Source organism: Sciurus vulgaris (assembly GCF_902686455.1).
Source record: "Sciurus vulgaris genome assembly, chromosome: 9".
NCBI classification, from domain to species: Eukaryota; Metazoa; Chordata; class Mammalia; order Rodentia; family Sciuridae; genus Sciurus; species Sciurus vulgaris.
Window position 1 is genome coordinate 84988538 of NC_136469.1, and position 24536 is coordinate 85013073.

At 41.4% G+C, this 24536-nt stretch overlaps 1 protein-coding gene across 1 annotated transcript in view; it reads right to left on the reverse strand.

The window, feature by feature from the left end:
• Nucleotides 1-24536, reverse strand: part of PARM1 (prostate androgen-regulated mucin-like protein 1) — a 101186-nt gene that overhangs the window by 31510 nt on the left and 45140 nt on the right. The window contains exon 2 of the mRNA XM_079152758.1: nt 126-830. Within this exon, the coding sequence (XP_079008884.1) occupies nt 126-830 (705 nt within the window). The remainder of the gene's footprint in view (nt 1-125; nt 831-24536) is intronic.

Here is a 24536-nt window from a genome sequence, read left to right on the forward strand (position 1 = left end):
TCTTGCAAGGTATCATTATCCCTAGGAGTCACACTTGAAAACTCAAATCATATCTGGGTAACAGAACTGGTTCTTAACATCTCAGCATAGGCAAGAACACTTGTGTTTTCTAGATGGAGACTCACCTGAACTTAATGCGTGTTCCACCTCCTGCATGATCAGAAAAGTGGTGGTGGTCTCAGACTCGCATATCACTGTGTCTGGCTCAGTTTCCTGCTGTGTTTTATCCTTGGGCACTGGCACGGCTGTGACCCGGGAAGTGGGTGTGTGACCAGAGCTGTGCTCTTCTGTTGGGGACTCTGGTGCAGCTGGAGCTTCTGTGGGCTGGGTGCTGGTCACAGTGGTGCTGTGGTTGGAGGTGATAGAGGGAACCTCAGGTGGTGAGGTTGATGATGAGGAGGAGGAGGGTGAAGATGCTGGAGCTTGAGGGGTGATGGGTGTAGGGGCCGGTGACCCTGCAGCTGGCATGCTTACTTCAGGACTGCTGGCGTTGTGCTCCTTGGGCGTGGGTGTCAAGTGTACCACACTGCTGGTTGATGAGAATCCAGGAAGTGAGGGGTCTGGGTTTGTGCCTTCCCATTTCGAGGTTGGACTGGTGATTGCCGCTTCTCTGGGTTCAAGGGACACATGATTGGGCAGTGAAGATGTTGGAGCTGATGCTGTGACTGGGAGTACCGAGGTATTGTGAATGCTGCTGGCTGGGGACTCAGTGAGGGCCGCAGGTCCAGGTGCAGAGCTGGTCCAGGTGGAGGCGGAGGTCGATGGGGTAATTTTTGCCGGAAGAGAAACAGGCAAGGAGGTTGATGTAGGCAGGCTCTGGACCCTCAATCCTGTGAAAGAGCCAGTAAAAGGTGTTTTATATGTGAAAACCACGTAATGCGTGAAATAGCAGCGAGGTGCCTGGACTGCAGCTGTTTTATAGTGCTGTCGCAGGTATTACTCATTTTACACTGTGCCCTCCATGATTGTGAAGGTGACTTTTAAAAAATATTCTTCCCACTAATTACTTTCCCCTTGCTTTGTGACTCTCTGTAAGAACCAGCCTGAAGGCTCTGTAAGAGCAATTAGTGGGTCAGTCAGCTTAGGACCAGCAAATAAGTGGAGTGAACTAGACTCGCCCTCTGCTTGCTTAAACCAGTGTTCTCCCAGGGTGAGACCCTTCCTGGATGGCTGGAATGTTGGCCTCACAACATCTGGGAGGATGCTGAGGTGTGTGCAGTGGGGAGAGGGGAAGGTGTGGTCAGATGTGCTTGCTGACTGGCAGAAGGGGAGGCTGTGTCAGCAGAGGGACTTCAGTTCCAACCCACTCTGCAGCAAACCCAGAGGAACCTCCCTGATTGGTATTCCCTGTCTCTGTCCCTTGGGCACTTAGCACAGGGAGGCAGGGCCTGGTGGCTGTGAGGAATACATATGTGAGCCCATTTCCAACCGAGGAGGAAAGAGGTGAGCGATCTTGGAACAGAAGCTAGAAGGAATAATCTGAGGTTTAGAAATATTTTCTCAGACTGCAACCTAGTTGGCCAAAATTCTAGCCTGGGGTTTTTACCATCCTTTCATTGTGCCAAGTGCTCTTCATGTTTTGTAGAATTTAGAGTTCCTTTTCTGTCCCTCCCTCTCATCCTTCATTTACCCATCTGTTTCATTCATTCATTCATTGTCTACTGAGTGGCTTCTATGTGCTAGCTAATACTCTGGTAGACATAGGGTTAGGATCTCACTTTCTAGGTAATACAAATCTTGTTTGCCTCCCCATACCCTTTTTCTCCCCCCAACTAGCTTTCCCCCTACTCATTTTCCATCTCCATAGATGGGACCCCCATTCACAAAGTCGCTCATTAAAACCTGGAACGCCATCCTTCCTGCATCTCTATCCCTCACACACCAGGTCGAATTAATTCATGAGTCCTGAGGATACTACCTTGAAAATGTCTGGTGTTATTGGAGGGTAAGATTCTTGGCTCACTCTTTGTTATTCCATCATGACATATGACCATGGCTGATGTGTTGTTAGTTTTCAACTATTTAACCTTATATACCCTGAGAGATTTCCTTGGAGTGGGCACATAGGTAAAGGCCAATCAAGTTCAAGATTCAGAAGGAGGAGAACATAGACTAGATACCAGAATAGAAGAAGGGGTAAAAGACCAACCAGGAGGCATTCAGGTAAAATCTGCTTACTTTTCATTCTACAATGTGACAGATTTGAGAGCTGATGGAAAACTGTGCTACAGTCTACCTTCAACTTAACATTTGGATTTTCATTAAAATAATAGGTTTTATTTAAAAGGAGTTGGTGGGGGGTTGGAGTGCAACACAGTAGAGTACTTGGAGTACTTGCACAGCATATGTGTGGCCCTGAGTTCAATGACCAGCACTGCAAACAAAACCAAAACCAAAACCAAAAAACATAAAAAAAGGGAAAAAGAAAAAAAATTAAAAGGGTCAAGACCATGAACTACCAGAGAGTTATGTAAATAGGAAATCAGATAGGCTACATAGTATTCCATGCTGTTATAATGGTCTGTAAACTGTAAACAGTTTTAGGATGAAGACACATTAAGAAATCCTTGAAATATGGATAAAACAATAGTTGGGACAAATATTATTAAAATATTGGACCTTCTTATGTGACCTTTGGAACTTACAGGGTGTTTCCCTGTGGCTGATTAAAGATTCTAAGGGCAAAAAGATGACTGTTTAACTACTTAACTACTGCTCATTAGAATTACAGATTGGCAGATGGAGGCAGAGAGCCTCTGTCTGGTAGCCCAGTCAAAGCATCTCTGGAAGTCAAACAAGGATCTTTAAAGAAGCACCTATTCATTCATTCATTCATTCATTCAGTCAAGCTTTTATTAAGCAGTTTCTATGTCCCTGGCTTTGCCTTCGGAGAGTTCTCTATAATAGCAGAAAAGAAAAGATATCCAACTTCCTATAGTATGATGTGGTAAGTGCTTTATAAAAGTAAAACCAACTTTCAATGAGAGCCCTGAGGAAAGATTAATAAGTTCTGTAAGGAGAACACAGAATGTAAAATATACAAATGTAATTTTCAAATGACATTTAGAAAAGTCACAGAAGAGATGACATTTGAGTCGGTTCTGAAAGGATAAGAATGTACATGATGCTGCTTCAGATGTATGTTGTTCAGGGTGACACTTGCATTGTCATTTCCAGGGGAGCTAAAAACTGCCCTCTGGAAAACATTACAGTACTAAAGATGACATGCTCCAAGAATTAGTTTTGTTGCTGCAGACTTCCATTTTCTTGTTTAATTCTTACTAACATACGTTTATACTCCTACTCTGCCTGCTTCCAAAGAGGATTGGAAGTGGTCATTCATTTCCCATGATCACCTACTGTGTAATTATTTAGAGTACTTTATAGTCAAGTTCAGACAATTTCTGCTCCTAACAAACCAATGATGCATGGAATTGCATGACAGCATAGCTTATCATCACTTGAACGAGGCATTCGAAACCTCTGCTTTGCCATGTTTGATGGTACATTCCATGCTGCCCTGACTGCCTGCGGGTGAGTCTTGCTTCCGTATGAAGATGGTCAAGGTTAGACACCATGGCTCTCCTAGAGAATGCTAGCTGTCTCAGTTCACTTGGGCTGCCATAACTAAGTACCACAGATTGGGTGCTTAACAATAAATTTATTTCTCACAGTTCTGGAGGCTGGAAAGTCCAAGATCAAGGTGCTAGTCGATTCAGTTTCTGGCAAGGGCCCTCTTCCTGGTTTGAAGATGGTCATCAACCAGCTATGTTCCCATGTACCCTTTCCTTGGGAAATCTGGGTCAGGGGAGGTAGGGGAGAGAAAGGAAGTGAGTGCAGATGCTCGTGTGTCTTTCATAAGGGCAATGATCCCAACCTGAGGGTCCCACTCTCATGACCTCATCAAAATGTAATTATCTCCCAAAGGCCACATCTCTAAACCATCTCGCTACATGCTAAGGCTTCAGCATTCAGAAGCTCTAAGACATTCTGAGGAAATATGGTTTCTACTTTCTTATATGTACAGTTTATGTTTCCTGAGGAATATCAAACTAAATTAAGTCTAACAGGGAAGAATACATACTTTCCTAGCATTTCAAAAATATTTTCACGGCTAGAGAGGGCCTAAGTAATAAGTGAGTACAGCCTCTCATTTGCAAATCAGGGGATAGAAAGGAAAAGTGGTATGTACTGGCAGTATCTGCTGAATTGTGTAAAGACAGAGTCAGAACTGAACACCCTGTGGACACCCCCTTGTTCCCCAGCCTCAAGAAGGCTGGTAAATCTTACTGCAGCAGCCTTTATTCCAGAGTAAGCAAGTGGGAGTCCATGGAAAACTGGCAACTGAAGAAGGTAAACAAATGCACCCCCATACATTTTCCCACTGGCAGGAAAGCCATTTACCTTTTGGAAAAAGTAAAAAAGAATCAGTTTTAATATTTCCTTAAGAAAAATGGCAGTTAATAGAATGAAGAAGTCAAACCCATGCATTTCTCACATGGAGGTGAATGAGCACTGTTTAAAAACAGAATGACAATGCTGGACATGGTGTGCTCTGCCCAGTAACAGACAGGCCCACATAAATGAAATGGAATGAGTCCAGAAAGATCTCTCTTAGACTTAGCCCAAATGTGAGGTCAAAGGGCCTGCATCCATCCTAATCTGAAGTTCCTCCTTGTAAGTTTACAAATGGTGATCTTTGCTGGAGTTTAGTCAGACTCAAGCTTCCATGTTGCAGGAATAGCCGACAGATTGTTGCTCTGAAGAAAAGCAGAGTCTTAGTGGGATAGAAAATGATTTGTTTCTCTATGTATTGTCTTCTATGGGGGACCAAGATCATTGTTTACATCCCTCTGGTATTTGAAAGTTGGTTTTGGCTTTGTCCCTGGTTTCTTGCCTTATTAGGAGGAGGGATGTAGGGGCTGATGATTGGGAGATGCAGGCAAGTCCTTCAAGTGCTGAGAGGAGTTACAAGGCATTACAGACTGGAGAGTCTGCATTCTGTACCTTCTGATCCACCTGACTATCAGGAATGCATGTCATTGAGTGTCCCAAACTCTGCCATATTTCCTGGATTTCATGAGCAGCAACCTGGGCTAGTGTCAGAGTCTAGGCTGCCTGATTACCTGCATTACTCACCTGTTTCTTTTTTTTTTTTTTTTGCCTTGTCCTTTCTTGCCCCTGGCTTGTCAAGTACCTGATGAAACATGTGACAAAGCTTTGGCAAATCTGGTGAAACTTGATCAAAATGCAGTCAAGCCCTCTCCTGCTATTGCCAAGTCAGCTGGGTGTGGCCTGTGCCCTCCTGGCTCAGGCCCCATGGCTGCTGGAGGTCTATGTGCTGAGTGATTGCTAACAGCTACTCCACACAGCACCACAGGGAGCTTCCGAAAAGGCCAAGGGGACACACACACACCCACACACCCACACACACCCATATACACACTGTCAGTGAAGGAGCTGAGTGCTCTGTGAGGGTCCTATACTGAGCACTTTACGAGCATCACCTCATTTCATTGTCATATAACCTCTACAAGGTAGGAGCCTTTGTTATCTCAGTTTCACACATGATTAGACAGAGGCTCAGAAAAGTTCAGTCACTTCCCTAAGGTCACACGGCTAATATGTGACACAGCTGAAGCTTTACCCCCAAATCGTCTTGCTCCAGGCCCAATCTGCCAACCACTCTGTGGTACTGAACTGGGAAATGTAAGGCTGTTTTTGAAGTCTGGGCCCCCTGTTTGTAAGGCAATCAACCCTCAATTTTCCTTGGTCTCACCTAATAAATTCTATAGTAAGAATTCTATTCTAGAGTGATCTTAAAAACATTGGTTGTAGAAATCTTCCCCTTCTCTTAATCCTGTCACAGGCTCTTACATGTCCTGGGGATAAATCCGGAGCCCCTTGGCACAATGTGATACTTTTTTGTGGTCTCTCCACTCCATCCTCCTAGACCCTGAGATCTTGAATCATGGTGAGTTCTTGAAATATTCTAGAACAATCTGCCTCCCTGTCTTTGCACCTGTTGTTCTTCCTACGCTGTCTGTTCCTCCCTGACTCCCCTTGCCATCCCAATTCTGAGCAACCCAACTGGATGGGGCCCTTCTCTGTGCAGCTACGGCCCTCAACACAGCTCACTGTGGTGCACATTATCATGAAACATCATTTCTTGCTGTACTTGTCTCCAGTCAGGTCAGGAGCCCTGAGAACAAGAATTATGACTTAACTTTTTTGCCTTAGTGCCTGGCACAGAGAAGGTGCTTAGCACATATTGAATGAAAACATGGATTTTCTGCCCCTTGAAAACCAGGAATGTTGTTTGGCTTATATGCTGAGTCACCACAGCAGGAATATATCCTCCCTTGGATTAGTTTTTAAGTTCCATAAAAATGATCAGCTAACATTAAATTTTGGATGGGCCTCCTAATAGGCTGTTATTTTTATTTACTTTTTTTTTCCAGAGACTTCTTTTTATGCATGACATAGACCTGAGTCACCAGCTCTTGAAATACTGACCGTATATGTATGTTTGTGTGTGTATGTGTGTGTGTGTGTGTATACACAATTTTTTTCAGTATCAAAGCTGGGTCTTAAAGCCTGAAGGTTGGGTGAGACATGCCCACACAAGTTTCCCATATTGTCTGGTTGAGGCTGCTAAGGATACCCAACACTCTAGAAAGTTCATTTAACATCTGCAAAACCATTACTAATTGGCGTGTGGTCCACCCATATGGTATCTGAAAGCATATGTCTAGACAGAATGTGTATGCCCCAAAGTCATCCAACTGTGTTTAAGAAGATACTGTTTGAAGTAGAAAAGCTATATTCTCCAGAGTGTTTTGTTTATGGAAATGAGACATAATTCTGTGCAAAAAGAGGGAAGAGCTTCTGTTTTCCGGCCACCAAATCAGAACCTGCAGACCTGGCGTATGACTCAATTTCTCCATCGATTAAATCAGTAAAATCAGTACTAATGATATCACCAGGCTCCCTGTGGGTGCTATGAATGCTAATGAGAAAATAACATTTGTGAAGAATCTTGTGCTTCCTGGGGAAAAAAATATGACATTTTCTTTCTTTTCTCAGGAGCAACATCTGTCTTTGTCAGTTAAGTGCTTCCCAACACTCACTGCTGCCCCTAGGCTGGGAGGTTGGCCCCAGGGAGGCTGTACTGAGCAAGGAGGCTGACACATGCCTGAAATTCTGAAGGTACCATGTTGAGGCTTCTCAGGTGCGACAGTGGAGAGGAGGAATAACAGTGGAGGAGGGCTAGTAATTTCTTTTTGATCATTTCATGGTTGAAAGTGGGTAGTATAGTGGGTAGTGGCAAGGGAGAAGAAGAGGCCCTCAGGCCATGTTCAGTTATGAGGGATTTCCTGAGGGACAATGTCATGTTCTCTGTTTCTTCCCTTTCATAGGCCCAATCCTAACATTTGTGGGGTCCAAGAAAGAGCATACACAGAATTCCACATAGACGATGTCAGATATGCAACTGTGATACACTAAGATGTGGTTGTGGCCATAGCCTGGTTTGTGCTCTGTCCAGGTCTCTGCAGCCCACTCACAAGGGATCTCTGGTAACTCCAAAGCTAAGGGGACCAGGGAGCTGCTGGGGCAGTGCAACCAGAACTGGGCCTTGGTCTACCCAGACCCAGGATGGAGCTGACCTGGATATGTCGCCCCAGGCATCTTCGTGTGCAGTTTCTCCTTCCCCATGCCTCACTTTCCTTAGCAGGATTTTTAGACATTCCCATGCAGAAGGGAAGGAGCAGATGCAGGCCACACTTAGGGTGATTTGCCAGTGGCCAGCTTTCGACAGAGGTAGCGACTCTGGTCCACAGAGTGATTCTTTCCTTCCTCCCCTCCCTGTGTGCTCTAGGCCATGCCCTCTGCCCTGCCAGCCCAGGTCAGCTCCCAGGTCCCTTTGCCGTTTGCTCAACGAGTTACTAAAATTTAAAATGCCTCATGGGATTGAAAAGAAATATGCTTTTGTGTCTGGATGTTTGTAAAATTCAGGGGTCTCTGGCCTGGTTGGGGGGTGGCATTCTGTTCCATCCACCTCTTACAAGCCGGAGTTACAATCAAGTCATTTCTCATCCCTGAGACCCTGCAAATAACCAGAACTTAGTAAAGCCCGTATGATCGCCCTGCATTGAGTACTTTTCTTCAGGGGTCTTTCTCAGGCTTCCAATGGCCCAGATGGCTGAGGTGGCCCACATACCTGTGTCCACTTCTTTTCTCACATTGCTTCCAGCTCACCTGCTGTAACCCTCCATGACTCCTTGTTCCACAGAGAACAGGAACCCACTGAGGGGCCAGCTCCCTGGCAATCTGTCTTTGGAGGTACAGGTCTCCTGGGCACCCAGGCCGATGCACACTGACCTTTCCATTGGTGAATTAGCATGAGATCTGACTGCTCACAGGATGGCACCTATGAAGTGTGGTCATGCCTTGTATTGCTGTTGGCTTTCATTACCAAAGTCACAATGTCATCAATGGGCAGGCAGGAGACCAGGGACAGCTCCAGGACAAAAACTAAGAAAATGACTCGGATATTTCTTCTGATCCTGGAGAGGGCAGCAGGGACCTTCTGAGAGAGGATCAATAAGTGGGGACCTTGGTGTGCCCCTTTCTCTGCCCCCAGTTCTTCTAAAATTTTCTGCTCAAGATGCCAGTCATGAGTATGTTTCAGGGTTTCTTTCTTTCTTTTTACTTATTTTTAAAATGAAAATAGAACTTACATGCAGTAAAATGCACACCTCAAGTGTACAACTTCATAAAGTTTTGCACGTGTCCACACCTGTGTTACCACCACCCAGATGGGAACTCAGAACGCTTCTTGCACTCTGGGAAGCTCCCCGTGTCCTCTCATAACGTGCCTCCCTGACTCTTGTCACTTAGCTTTGTTTTGCCTGCTCTTGAACTCTACATAAATGAAATCTTGTAGTGTGTGCTCTTTATGTCTCTGTTCTTTCACTCATTCTGAGATTCACCTGTGTTGTGTGTATTTACAGCTCAGCCTTTTTTCACTGGTGAACTGTGTTCAATTATATTGTAAATGTGTTCAAATATACCATGATTTTTTTGTCTGTTCCTCTAATAGTGGACATTTTGGTTGTTTTCATATTAGGACAATTACAAATAAAGCCAGTTGTTTCATAGCTTCTCACCAAACACTTTTCTAATGCTTATTATGTACCATATTCTGGGTAATTTGCAAGTGTTAAATCATTAATCTTCACAATATACTTAGGGTGAGCATTATTGTTATTTTATAAGTGAGCAAACTGAGGTATGAAGGAGTTAAATAACTATATAACTAGAAAACAGCACATCTTGGATTCAAACTTTAAAAAGTGGCCTACCTTTATGACTTGCCCTGTTAACTATGGCTGCAATGGTTACAACGAGAAGTCAAACCATTTATGTGCTGTGTGACCTTGCCCAAGTTTATTAATCACTCTGTTTCTTCATTTACAAACTTGGTATAATAACACCATCTTCACTCAAAGTATTATTGTGAAGATTAAATAAATAATTCATGTAAGGATAATGCTGTTATTTACCTTATCCAACAGCTACTTCCAATCCCTTCTTGATATCTTTAAACAGAGAATATAAAAGCTAAATTCTACCTTCCCGTCATCCTTCGCAGCTAAAGGGTATCAATGTACTCCAGTTCTATGCAACGAAATTGTTGGAATATTAGGCTAAGAGACTCCTGGAAAAGTTCTGTCTCCTTTAAAAGGAATATGTAAGAAGGGGACTTTCTTTAATGCTTGTCTGTCCTGCTCATCTTTAAGGCAGATGTGATGTCTGACATGGTGGCAGTCATTTTTGTAGATAAGGATGAAAGTTAACTCACTAAGGATGAAGAAAATCAAAGAGAAAAAGAGCCTTTCCCCTCGCCCTGGGAAGTCTATCTCTAGACTTCCTGTTAAATAGACAGCACGTATTTGGGAATTAAGGTACTGCTCCTCAGGTTTTCCACTGCATGAAATATAAATGGTATCAGGTAAAAAGGTTTATCACAATGTTTGTCACAAAATAAGAGCTCATCAAATATTAGGCTATTAGGTTGATTTCTGTTGGACGCTGGGCCTGAATGTCCTCACCCCTTTCATCAGTTAACGATTTTCAAAAGGCATTTTTAGGCATTACTGGAGGGAGACTCCTCCTCATGGCATCAGCTGTGAGCCTCAGGGATGCAGCGTTTCACACATCCTTCAACAAAGTCATCGGCAGCTGGACCTGTCAGTCCTTGAGGTCTCTCTGGGCTGTTGCCTAATGAAACCCAAGCTGCCTCACATGCTCACAGAACAAACCAAAAAGGCAACAAACAAACACCCCCCCCCCCCCAACCAAAAACAAAAAAAGCCACCAGCTAAATATAATTTGTATTTTTCCACCTTATTAAAAGAAAAATTCAGAAACTTCTGGGGCAGTTTTCAGAACAAGTCTTGATATGACATGCATCACGTTGAGTGCTTCCAGGCCTGGAGGAAGCAGAGAAAGGGCACTCAACCACCACCAGGGACCCAGGCCTTGTTATTTTTAGGCAAGCTGGCCTGCCTTTATCAGTGCTATGAGGCACAAGCTGGAACACACTCTACTATCATTTTTAAATTTTAAGTATCATTTAGCAGTTTATGTTTTTAAAATTCTATTCAAGCTTTGTTTAGGTCCAATCTGACAACCAGGTACCAGGTGCCTGCTATGAACAGGGCACCTAGGCATCTGAATGGGATGGAGGAAAGCTTTCTGGAAGTGGCTCACATTCACTCATATTTCACAGTCTGCCCATTGACTGCTGCAAGTCAGCTCTGTCTCCTCCCAGTGCATGTGGACGCTTATTATCTCCTGCACTTGGCCTTCTGAGTGAAGGCTCCTGATACTGGGAGAGTGGTGTTTCCTCCTCTGTCACCTTTTCTTCACATAGATTATCTATTTAGTCAAATATGCTGAAAGGACAGGGATAAACAGGAGGTAAAGGGATTAGTAAGTGGTTAAGTAAAAGACCAATAAAAGATACTCATTAATTCGAATTTCTCTCCTTTAGTTGTTTTTCTGTCTCCTAAACTGCAAGTTTTAGAACTTACTGAGTCAGGATATAGTTCTTAGAACCTGGAGATCACTGTCCCCTATAGATGTCTAGATGAGAACGAGGTCTGTCATTCACTGCAGTGTTCCAGGCTGGAAGGGCTGAGGCGGAACGTGGAGTCTGAAGTCTGTCTGGCTTTGTGGGTTTCAAAGACAAAGCTCTTGGATGAGTGGATTCTCCTCTGGGATACCTGATTCCCTTAATTATGAACCCTCTATTCCATCAGGGTCCCTCAATATTGTCCTTGGCTTCTCTACTGTGAGGGGTCATTTTGGAAACAGGTTGGTTGGAGGATGGACACCACGGCCAGAACCACACTGTACAGCAGGACCCAGACCATCACCAGAGACTCTTTTCTCATGGAATGTTTCCAAGTCCTGACATTCTGTTAAAGACAGGCAGACCATCCTAGGGAAGCAGGGATGTGGTACTCTGCTTCCCCTGAATGAAGAGAGGGGCTGGAGATAAAAACTCAGTCATTGAGAGGCTTCCAGGAACATGCACGTGTTTGTGGGCTTGCACCAAAGTACCAATGGCATAAATATAAAGCAGGGCAGATCTGACTTTCAGTTTAAGTGTGCTATGGTGTGAATGTGGCCCCTCAAGTCCATGTGTTGGTAACTTAACCCCCAGTTCAACAGTGTTGTGAGGTGGGGCCATGAAGAGCCGATGAGGTCATGAGGGCTCTGCCTCCATGAATGGGCTGTTAATGCTATCATTTCAGGAGGGAATTAGTTACTGTGGGGTGTGGCCATGAGGAAAGGGTGAGCCTATTTCCTTTCCTGTGTACTCTCTCCCTCTCAAAGGCAGGCATGCATGTGCAGGGATGCTGTCTTGCCATACTACCTTCTGCCATGGGATGATGCAGCAGGAAGGCCCTTGCCAGAATCCAGCCCCTTGATTATGGACTTCCCAACCTCCAGAACTATCAGAAATAAACCTCTATTCTTTATACGATACCTAGTCTGTGGTATTCTGTTATAGTAGCACAAAACAGAGTAAGATAAGGTAGTATTAAGGCAACATATTAATTTTGTAGGAAAGAACCTCTACAGAAATGAACTAACTCAACTGAAATCAACATGGGCAATCATGCTTTATGCAAGAGAGGTTGTGGGTAATAAATTTTAATCACATACTTTAAGTGACAAGGGGAAATGGCTGTTTGAAGAAATTCCATGACAAATCCTCATTTAATGTGATTAATTATCTCCCAATTTGTCACCTTGGAAGCCGCTTTCAGAGCTTTAATTTGCTTAAAATTCTAGACCTAAGCTTTTGCTACCTAACACATTCACTACTCCAGAAAGAGGAAGCTTGTTCTTCTTACTCACCAGAGTTTGCCTCTCTGCTTAAAATTACTTAAATCCCTGCTGGGGCATATACAGTCACACAGACATCTTCTTCAGTGCTCCATTTGTTAACCAGCCCCCAAGTGCTGCTATCCGCGCATCTCCCGAATGCCTGCAGCATGGCCACCTCTGCTAAAGGAAGTGTCAGCAACACCAACTGGGGAAGTGTCTCTGGCACTGTGATTGGAGTACAGCATGGTCTGATGAAAGTCTTCAGGATCCATTAAAATGCTACTCTGCAGCCATTGCTGACAGATGCTATTAAACACATCAGTCTGGAAGGATGGAATCTGGCAATGTGAGCTAACTCAGGAGAATTATGGAAACTGTAGAAAAATTGACTCTGTTGATAGTTCAACACAAAGAACAATTTTGCTTTTGGTGTACTTATTTAGAATAAATTTAAATTGTTGCTTAGAAAAAAATACTCAAAAAAATAACTCTCCATTTTAAACTTCATGAACCACTTCTTTGATATATTCCTATGTTCTCTCTGGTAGTGTTTGGATTACATAGCGACACCCCAAACGCACATGTGTAGTTTGAAGCAGAGTCAGCTTGACTTCATGACTGTCTTTTAAAGGTGACTCCATGATGTAAATATCCAGCTTTATGTTCTCTCCTGCATTCTAGTCCTCTAGCTCCAAATGCCTTTTGGGTTTTATACTCCAAGTCAGTAAGTCTAACATCATGTTTATCTTTCCTCATCAAACCAGCTCCTCTGGGCTTCCCTTCTTTTCATCATCACCCTCCCCGCTTACTGACGTTGCAATGCAAAGTCAAATAGCTTGTAAAAGGGAAAGCTGGGGTTTGGGCCCCAATAAATCTGACTATCCCAACAATTCTTTAGGTTTTTTGTAGGGAGGATCTTATTCTTATAGACATTGAAGATACCCCTCTCCCAATACATACAGAGAACTTTTTTTTGTCCAGCCAAGCATACAAATTTTTCACATGATTACCCAGAAATAGAGTGGGTCATTTTTGAGGTCATAGAATAGATGCCCATATGTCCTTTGGCAGGAATACCTGGGCCTGTGCTCTAGCTCAGGGGCTGCTTTTAGCACCACAGATTCACATCTGTTCCTAAAAGCGCTTACTAACTGTTAGCCAGGTCTCTGCAGGCTGAAGCTCAAGTGCTCCAGCATGGTATGGCTATGGGACTGTAATTGCATTCACAAGTCTTCATGCAGAAAATCTACCTTTTACTAAGTTCTTATCAAATAATGATATATGGAAGAGCCAAAATTATTCTTTGCAAGATCAGAAATAGCATTTCTATTCACTGTGTAATTCAATCAAGAGCATTTTAGCTTTGGCTCCTATCTCTGAAACGAGCCTTTTGCTCACTATCTAAGCAAAAAAATAGCACAGTATAAGACATACAAACAGATTTTCTGAAAAATGAAGAGAAAATTATTTCTCCTTCCACGTATGATTGCACACATGCCTACATATCCTTTGGCAGGAATACCTGCCAGCCATGCTGTTGCATGTCAACGAGTATGTCTGGTAATCATTTTTATTTCTGTTTCACTGCAACAATCTAGGTAAATGCTACTGAGCAGGTGGAGGGAAAAATAATTCTCTAAGAGCAAAGTGGTAAAATCTCCAGGAATTAACAAATCTGAATCTCCAATGTCATTCTCATATAAGCCAGATCCCATCACACAGGGCATTTCTTTTTGGATGACATCTTAGCACCATATTCAATAGTCAATCTAAACTGAGAGACTCCTTGCCACCTATGTGGCTCCAAATCACCTTTCCTAAGTGCCAGCAGTACTAGTCAGATTTAAAGTCTTCAAAGAAAGTTTGATTTCTTTCTCACTTCTATTTTCTATAACCTATCAAAACCAATCCTTGATTTTTCTTTAATTTAAAAAATTATCTAGAGCCCACCAAGTACTGTGTACCATGCTAATGTTGGGAAGAAGATAACAAAATCACTGCCCTCGGAGAGCTTATTATTCAATGGAATGAGCCGATTATTAACACAGGGTTAGAATGCAGTGTATTTCAGGATAGCGAGGGCACTGTCCAGCCCCCCTGGAGGGGGCCTAAGGCGGTTCAGGATGGGGTATTAGAGCAGATTTTCTGAAAGAGTCACTTTCAGATTAGACATGGGAGATGAGTAAGTCAGTTCATGAAGAATGAAGGGTGGGTGTAGATGGAGGGAGAACAGCATTTCCAACTTGAAGAGGGTTGTGTCCCCAATCTCTAAAATGAGAGAGCATGAAGTCTTATGTCTGGAACCTAGAATTCAAAATGAGAGGAGTGAGACGCAAAGCTAGAGAAATCCTCGGGGACTGGGTCAGAGAGGCACCTATAATAGCTTTGTACTTTATCCCTGTGATTTTGAAAGGCAGGGAGGTATGATCATCTTTATGCTCTTGGAAGATCACTCTGGCAAGAGTGGAGAATTGACAGGAGTTGGCATGGCTGGAGGCAGAGAAAGTAGCCAGAAGCTCCTGCAGAGGGAAGACGTTGTCTTGGACTAGGGCGGAGACGCTGGAGAGGAGTGAATGCACGCAGGATCTCTCTTGGGCTTGACTTTCTCTAACAGTACTCTCAGTAGCTTATCACAAGGCCCATAGACAGCGAATGCTGCGGGGATCGCATGCAGAATTCTGGAGCAAGACTGCCCCATCTGAACACTGCCTCTGCTCTTCACTGGCTCTGGGACCATGGAAAAGCTATGGAGTCTCTTGGTGCCTCTGTTTTGTCAGATGTAATACCTGGGTATGTATTCCATGGTAAATATATAGCAATTAGGTAGTTGACACACATAAGCACTGAGATCAGTGCTGGCCACATGAGAAGCACTCTGCATACATTAATAATTTACAGTAAATGTGTTTGGGATTATACTGCCATTTCTTTTATTCAAAATCTCATCATCATGGATGATGATATATAATGGGGGTGTGGGGACTGAGAGAAGAATGGAGGAACTTTAGATTATGTAGAAGGAAATGGGGGGGGCTATGAAAACTGGTGGAATGAGACAGACATCATTACCCTATGTACATGTATGACTACACGAATGGTATGAATCTACATCGTGTACAAACATAGAAGCAAAATGATGTACCCCATTTGTGCACAATGAATCAAAATGCAGTCTGTAAAAAATAAAAATATATAAATAATTTTTAAAAAGAATAAAAAAATTCCAAGTGAAGTTTAAAAACAAATCTCATCACATCTTACCCAGTCTACCCCATGACGGCAACATAAATACCCTTCCCATCTCACTCTTTTTCAGCCTAACTTCACCTTGCACATGATTTCTAGCTAATCTTCATGCCCTCGTTCATAATGTCATTCTACTCTTGTAGATCTTAAAAGCCTCCCGATTAAGTTCAAAATCCTTAACTAACATTCAAAAAACCCTTCCTTCACTTGATCTTATTTACTCTTCTACAAATTTATTTCTCAGTATAGTCATGTCTTAAGGTATGCCCTTTTAGTTTCCAAGAACTTAAAATTAAAAAAGGTTTCAGGTAACATCTGCATTGGTTTATGATGCATTTATTCACAGCTATGAGAACTGTTTTGGATTGTGTTGGATTGTGTGTACTTCTCAAATAGCACCAGGAAATGATAGGCCCTTTGAGGTCATCTTCCCAGTGGTGAAGTATTCCCGGTACTGTTGGTTAGCAAGTTTATAATAGTGGCAATCTTATGCATCATTTGCATTGCTTTTATTGATTTATTTTATCTTTTATGGGCTAAAAAGGGACAGCAAAAGTTTAAGTATAAGATATGCAGTAGTTACTGATGAACAGAAATAAGGCATTTAGTCTTGTCATAGAAAAATTAATGTAGGGAAATTGCCTTGGAAAGCTATGCCTTGACAATTAGTGTCACCTAGTAAAGTGATAGTGTCCATTTTAAGGGAATCTGGTGTTTTCTTGGTATAAGTGGCTTAATTTCAGGACTCAGGATGCATCAACATCTCTTGAAATTAACAGCAATTATGTTTTAGATTTAGAGGAATTTGCCTCATCAGTTTTCAGTAAGAAATTACCCTTCAAAAGTAGAGGAAGAACATTTCTCTGCTCAGGGTTGGGCACTGACTTCCTCTTCCCCTCCACACACCAGAACAATTTCTGCTTCTTGGCTTTCCAGTACTCTGCCCTCTGCATTAATTACCTCCCTACATTTCTTCAGCCATTTCATCAAAGCCTAACCTAATTGCTAGGTCCCTGTGCAGTCTTTGTAATAATTACAACCCCCTCTGAACTTTCTCTTCTTTAAAACTCTATTATCTGTTCTTTATACTTTTACCTTTTTGAAGTATAATTGACATAATAAGCAACACTTACTTCAAGTTCACAAAACTGCTTAAAGGTGACATCTGCATTCTCCCATGAGACCATCACCAATTACCAACTGAAAGGACAAACAGATCCTGCACTCCCAGGTGGTTCCTCAAGCCCCTTTGTAATCCCACCCTTCACACCCAGCCCAGTCTCCAGACAACTACTGGTCTTTCTGTCACCAAAAATCAAAAACTGTCATACATTTCACTTCTTCATTTGTTATAAAATCACAATTGACTGTTGTTATTTTTGCCTTCAACACTCTTTACATATCTTTTGAAGAAATCTTAAAAATAAGGGAAAATCATTTTATATTTATCACTACACATACTTTCATTTCCCCCTTTCTGGTGTATCAATTATACATTGCTGCATAACAACCCCCAAAACTGAAATGCTTTAAAACAACATTTTTCCTCAGTTTCTATGGGTGAAGAATTTGGATGCAGCTTAGCTGGGTCTTTTCTCTAGATCTCTCAGAAAGCTGCAAACATGGTGTTGGCCAGGGTGCCAGGCATCTCGAGACTCAACCAGGGAAGGAACTACTTCAGAGCACACTCACATCCCCATCGGTAGGATGCAGGTCCTGGTGGGCTTTTGGACTGGAGACTTTTGGACATCTCTCCATGGCTCTTGCTCAGAGACCACTCTCAATTATTTGCCACATTGGGTTCCCCATAAGGCAGCACAAGACATAATAAATGGCTTTATCTGAGCAAGCAAGTGAGGAGAAATAGCGAGTAAGATGGAAGTCACGGTGTGTACAACCTCACCCTGGAGTGCCATCCTATCTCTCCTGGTATTGTATCCATTAGTATCAAGTCTCTGGGTCTCTCCTCCACACAAGGGCAAGGGATTTCACCAGGAACTGGGGATCAGTCAGCTATTTAGACACTGACTGCTCCTACATCTTATTTGTATGTATGTTACAAAGCTCATAACACCATGTTATTATTTTTATTCTATAAAGAAAAACTAATTCCTAGAGCCCTTCATTCCTTTGTTTAGATTCACATTCAGATTTCCATCTGGTGTCATCTTCCTTCTGCCTGAAGGATCTCTTGCATTGCTTGTCTACCAATTTCAGAACATTCTTTCTGATTTTCTGTCTAAAGAGGACTTTACTGTGCTTTCGTTTTCTAAAAGATATTTTTTTGTTGGGTACAGAATTCTAAATTAAATATTTCTTTTTTTTCAGTACTAGAGAAATGCTATTTTACTGTCTTCTCACTTGAGATTTTTTCCAGTGAGAATTTTGCTATTATTTTCAGTTTTGTTGCTGGGTACTAATTGTGTTTCTTTTTCCTTATGGTTGTTTTAAAGTCTTTTTATTTGTCATTGATCTTAAACAATTTAATTGAGGTGTTCTTTGATGTTCTTCAATTTCTTTTGTTTGGGTTTACTGAGATTCTTGGATTTCCAAGTTTTCCTCACATTTGGAAAAATTTTAGCCATTATGTCTTCAAGTATTTTTTCTGTACCCCTCCTTTACTTTGTGGTACTTAGTTCTACCACAACTCTTTGTTCCTCTATTAGTTTGTTTGTTTATTTATTTATTTATTTATTTAGTCTTTTGTTCCCTCTCCGTTTTATTTTGAAATTTTCAATTGCCTTGTCTTTAAGTTCACTAATTTTTTGGTGGAATATATATGGTCTTAGTTATATACAGTGCATTTTTCTTATTAGACATTGTAATTTTCTTCTCTAGATGTTTGATTTGGCTCTTTAAAAAATCTTCCACACCTTTTATTTAATATGCTCCTACTTTATCTTCTTGAACATATGGAGTATATTTATCATAGTTACTTTCATGTTCTTTTCTACTAATTCTATCATGTTTATCATTTCTGGATCAGGCTCCACTTATTGAGTTTTCTTCTCATTATGAATCAAGTTTTATTACTTCTTTGCATGCCTGGTAATTTTTAATTAGGTGATAGACATTGTGATTATTTATGCTGCTCAGGTTTATTATTATTTTGCATTATTTTAGTTGTTTTAAATTTTGTCTTGGGAAAGAGTTGAATTGCTTGGAAACATTTTGATCCTCTCAGCTTGCATTTGAGCTCTCTATTATTAATTTGGCCTCCTGCTTGGGCAACACTCTTCTGTGTCCTCAGTCACTGACCCAGGTATGTAGGTTTTCTCCTCTGGCTGCTGGGAACGTGCATTCCTTTCAGTCAGGAATCGCTTGGTCAACTCTTTCCTGCTGGTTCTTCCTTCGACTTCAGGAAGTCTGCACACAAGCAGGCACTCATCACTACTCAGCTTGGACTTGAGGGGGATCATCTCCAGGCTCTAGAGCTCCCTTTCTGTGAAGCTGTGGTACCCCGCCTTGGGAATCCTAGAAGTTTCATCTTGCTCTAAAATTCTCAATTCTGCCCACTCAACTCAGGAATACTGCCTGGCTCTACTTAAGTTCCAGTAAACTCTCTCTAGGTAGTAGGCTGAAGAACTGCAGGACTTATTTTGTTTTCTTCCCTTCTCTTACAGATTATTGCCCATTTTCCAATGTCAAAAAGTTATTCATTTATTCTGTTTGTTCTTCCAGCTATTTACCATAGAAAGTTACACCTGTTATCTTACTCCATCATGTGTAGAAGTGGAAATCTGGTCTACTTGCTTTAATATTATTTAAGAGTTTACCCCATAACTTTTCATATATCCCTTATGCTAATGAGAAAGTGCACCTGGAGGTTAGACTCATGTTATCTGACTTCTTTTACATCTAGCACAGTGCTGTGTGCATATTGCCAAAAATGTATCACTATTTACATAGTCTCTTGGAAAAGTTAGCTGTGAAATCCTCCCTTTTCCTCCAAAATAGTATACACTTTTGATCCTTCTCTTATCTCTTTCTATATCTAACTCCTCAGATCATTCTATAAACATAGGAGATTCTCTTCACGATGCCACCCAATCTGATGGTTTGTTATTATCTTTGTTAAAATCTGAGTGGCAACTTTGCAACACCAGATGGCCTCAAATTGGCATTTATGTGCCAAATATTTTAAAGGTGAACTCAGGTGAAAAATTCTGCCATCTGGCAAAATTAATCTGATGATTTTAATTACAGTACTTAGCTTGGTTGGAAATCACTGTTTTGACCTACTCCTTTCCTTCTGATCCTAGTGTTCTCTTCTCCACTGAGATTCTTGGTCCAGTAACAATTTGTGACTTTCCAAGATTTTCCCTGGATGGTCTAAATTCTTGTCTTTTGAATCACAAACAGAACCTGAAGTATATTTGCTGTTTCTGATACTTGTGTTGAGGTCAACAGTATTTTGGAGGAACTCATTAATCCTTATTTATACTATAGTTACAAAACTCTCCTTCCAGCTAGAAAAACTGATTTTACAGATGAAGATGTCAATGAAATTATTTCACAGATGAAAGTATTACACACACACACACACACACACACACACACACACACACACACACACACTGTTCTCTCACTTTAAGGACGTATATCCAAAATTCATCTTCCCTGCCATTCTGATTTTTTCCCTGTGACCCCTGTTTTCATTAATGATGCCTTCTATCTCCTAATTAGGTAAACTCGAAGCTTGGAGTTATATTTGACATTTTGATTTTTTATTCATTGTATCTTATGTGCTTCCTAGTTCCAAAAGTTCCCCTTCCTCTGTGGTTTTACATTTAGTATTATGTCACAAGAATGTTATGGATTTTAATATTCTAATATTTTTCATATTTGTCTTTTCCTCTGCATTCCCATTATCTCTCCCTTGCTACCAGATGTTGTCCCTGGTTCACCTGCTTCTAGCATCACTAATCATTCTACAAAGCATTGCCAGGTGATTCCCTCTGTGATGTTGTATGACTGTGGGCTGATGGGGCTGGTCACCACAAAGACCAAGGTACTATTGGAAGGTTGAGGGTCTCAGCTTCATCTCTCAACCCCCAACTTCCAGTGCTGAAGGTTGAGTTGATCACCAATGGTCAATGGTTTAATTAATTATGTCTACATAACAAAGCTGCCATAAAAACTCAGAAAGGACAGATCTGTTCTCAGATAAGCAAACATGTGGAGGTTTCTGAAAAGTGGTATGCCCAGTGGAGCACTGTGTCCCTTCCCACTTTCCTTGTTCACTGCATCTTTTCCATCTGGCTGTTAATCTCCTTTTTTTTTTTTCTTTTGGTACCAGGGATTGAACCCAGAGTCCCATAACCACTGAGCCATACCCCCAGCACTTTTTTCTTTTTATTTTGAGACAGGGTCTTGCTAATTTGCTTAGGGTTTAAACTCACAATCCTCCTGCCTTAGCCTTCCAAGTTACTGGGATTACAGGCATGTACCACTGTGCCTGGCATCTGCATCTTTTGTAATGATCTTTGTAATAACTGATGAATTTAAGTGTGTTCCCTGAGTTTTGAGAGCCACTCTAGCAAATTAATCACATCTGAAGAGGTGGTCATGAGAAGCCCAACTTATAGCTTGTTGGTTAGACATGTAGGTGACAAACCTCTTCTTGAAACTAGTGTCTGAAGCAGAATGCTGTCCTGTGGGACCAAGACCCTAGCCTGTGGGACTTTTTTCCAGGAAGATGATATCAGAGCTGAACTGAATTAGATTCCACCCAGCTGGTGCAAGGTCATTCACAGTCACAGTGAGTAGGTCTCTCACGGCAGTGTAAACGTACATGGCATGTAGCCATTTTTGCCACCACTGTGTAAATGTGACATTTCTCCTACAAAAAGGTCATCAAGGAAACTGACCACATCCCACTCCTCCTGACTTCACTCCCAGAGTCTAGCCCAGGGCCTCACATGACACACAGTAAATGCCAAATTGAATGGAAATGAATTCTCTGATTTAATGAAATAATATAATCAAACAAGAATCAGAAGGATACTTATGATCTGTTTATGTCTTGAATAATTGAAAGGAGGGCAAAGATCATTTAATATCCCCAGAAGTAGGTGTGGGCTTGCTTCTTTGTATTTGACTTTAATACTTTTCAAAGCAGAAACTAATTCTGTCCTTATTGATCAACCACAAAAGTAGAATCTGACAAGTCTGGTTTATTCAAAAGGTAATCAAGCTAAGTGACAAACCTTAATAAAACTTCACAGTTTCATCTATTAACCTTGTCTAACACCTCAAACATTTTAATTTTCAATAAACAAAATGAATATTCACTGTACCTATTATTTCACATTTAAAAAGAATCTTTACAAGTGATTTTACTTCATGATTCCATTTAACACTAAAATAGGATTTGGTTTACATTCATCCTTCCTTAATGTAACTGTTTACAGATAGGACTGTTGGAATTTTCAATCTCTCATTTATAACTACTAATATTTATAATTAATAAAATATTATGAAATTGCTAAATCTTCTTTAAGAACTCATACTCCAAACTAATAAAGGAATGGACCCCGTGGTCACACCCAGACACTGATCCTGCCCTCCAACCACACCTGATTGGACCAGAGGTGAACATCTTACTGGCTAATCAGATTTCTTTTTCCAAATAATTGGGACTGAAACTCTAGGTCATCAGTAGGAAGTAACATTGAAATTGCAAGGACATCTTTCCAAGTGCATAAAGAATAAAGAGAAGCCACTTTGCAGAAGGGAAAAAAGGAAGCAAATATGAAAGAGAAGTACAAATAATTTCGAGCATTTAGTATGTTATGTACTACCTCATTTAATTCTCACAGAGCTCAACCAACTCAAGAATTTGGAGTCAAGGAAACTGAGGCAAAGAGAAATTAATGAAAGAGGCACCAAAAAGGCATGAATCCAGCTGTCCAACTCCAGAGCCCAGCTTGTTAACCGTGGTGTGGTCTTCCCCTGGAGCAGCAGAGCAGGAGTGAGAGAACACATGATTCCAGAGGGCAGAGATGGCTGGCTTCCTTAGTGAGATGTTCTGATCATGCCTGGGACTTATCTGAATTTTCTGCTCTTGGATATTATGAGGAAGACCAGTTTTTTGTTTTTAATCCTTCCATCTTTGCTTAAATCATTTCAGAGGTTTCAGTTACCTACATACCTAAGGTCCCCTAGAACTGCTCTGTCCCTTTCATGCTAGGCCATAAGGGCCATAAATGGCCACTGCCACTGAGTTTCATGTATATGCTCACACTTCCATTTCCCACAGCTTCTTCTGCTGTATGTGTCTGTTTTCCACACATACATACATCGTACCCAGCATATCTTGCACCTGCTTCTATACTATCCATACAAATGGGTCCTTTGAAAATAGAGAATAATGCAAAAAGTTTGGAGGAAAATGTTTGGGACTTTATTTCATTGATGAGGCTGGTTAAATAATGAGGAAATATTTTATTATGAGCTGCTTTTCATATTATCTACAATTAATGCTTTTAGTGTAATTAGGCAGTTCAAACATTAGCTAGAGGAAGATAATTGAATCTGTGTTTCATGTTTCAAACAGCAAAGGAACTTTTCAAAATCACTGGGAAAGGTAAAACTTAGCCAAATCCATTTTTTAACCAGGGAAGGTCTTGGCAGGCCTTGCTGGCATTGAAACCTAACATAAATCTTAAAATGGTTATTATGCGTCATAGGCCATATACACTGTAAAAATGCCATCTCTCAGCATTATCGTTATTAAAAAGAAGGCAAAACAATGAATTGCTTTCTCGGGTATATACTTTTTAAGTTTAATACTGTGGTTCTTGGCTTCCTGCTAAATGAGCTGAAGCAACTATATGTTGTTTGTGCTCTGCAGACAGATCAGGATTAAGTCACTGCTCCCCCATACTAATTTTGCAACCTTGGATGTTACTTTTGGCCTTAAGCAAATTATTCTGTTACTTTCCTTTTTCTGAGTCTTTCTTCAATCACAGATGGGACAATAGAAGTACTTCCTTCTCAGGACTGTGGTATGGATAAAGGGACAACCTTATTGGTCGAGGAAGTCTTCAAGGGGTCCAGGCATCAGTGTCTGTCCTTGCTGAGTGTGCCAGGCTGTTCTCTGATACCAAGACACTTCTGTAGCTAGTTACACAGACAGCAGAGCAGGTCAAGGTGACACAGGCCACAACCCTATGACTATGAGCTCCCCAGGGGAGTTCACTACCAAAGATGCTGAGCCCCTGGTCCTAGATCCTTCAGCACAACTGCCTGCACAGCTGCCAGCTGGGCCTCATGGGGGATTAGTGGTCCAGTAACCAACACTGCCATCTGATGCTTCTGTACTTTGTGTGCTGCAAACTGCCTTGTTCTGACCTATGGAATCTCACTGGATCCTTCTGCACTGCCTGGAGTTGGGCAAGCCAGTCCTCCTGCTGGCCTACTCATCTTTGGTGCCTTTTCTGGAGTCCTTTTACTCCTTGCCATTCTCTGGGTCAGGGGTTGGCAAGCTTTTTCTCTAAAGAGTCAGATAATAAGTATCTTAAGCTTTGGGTATAAGGTCTCCATTGTATATTTTTCCTTGTGCATTTTTTTCTTTAACAACCTTTAAAAATTTACAAATCACTTTTAATTAATGGATTTGACCCTAAGTCTTATGAGGCTGGGATTTTCCCCTGGTATCCATGTAAATAACTTAAAATAATATGTGCTATATTAATGAAAAAATTTTTTAAATTAGCAATTTTTATTTTGTTAATCTCTAAACTCAAGAAAACCCCACTGGAACTCCAAAGATTGCTTTCAAATAAGAAGGGAATTTTCTGGTACACATAAAATGCAGTGTTCTTCCTACTCCTGCAAGTGAGTTCAGTTTCTTTGGAAACAGGACAGTCTTTTATGTCAGG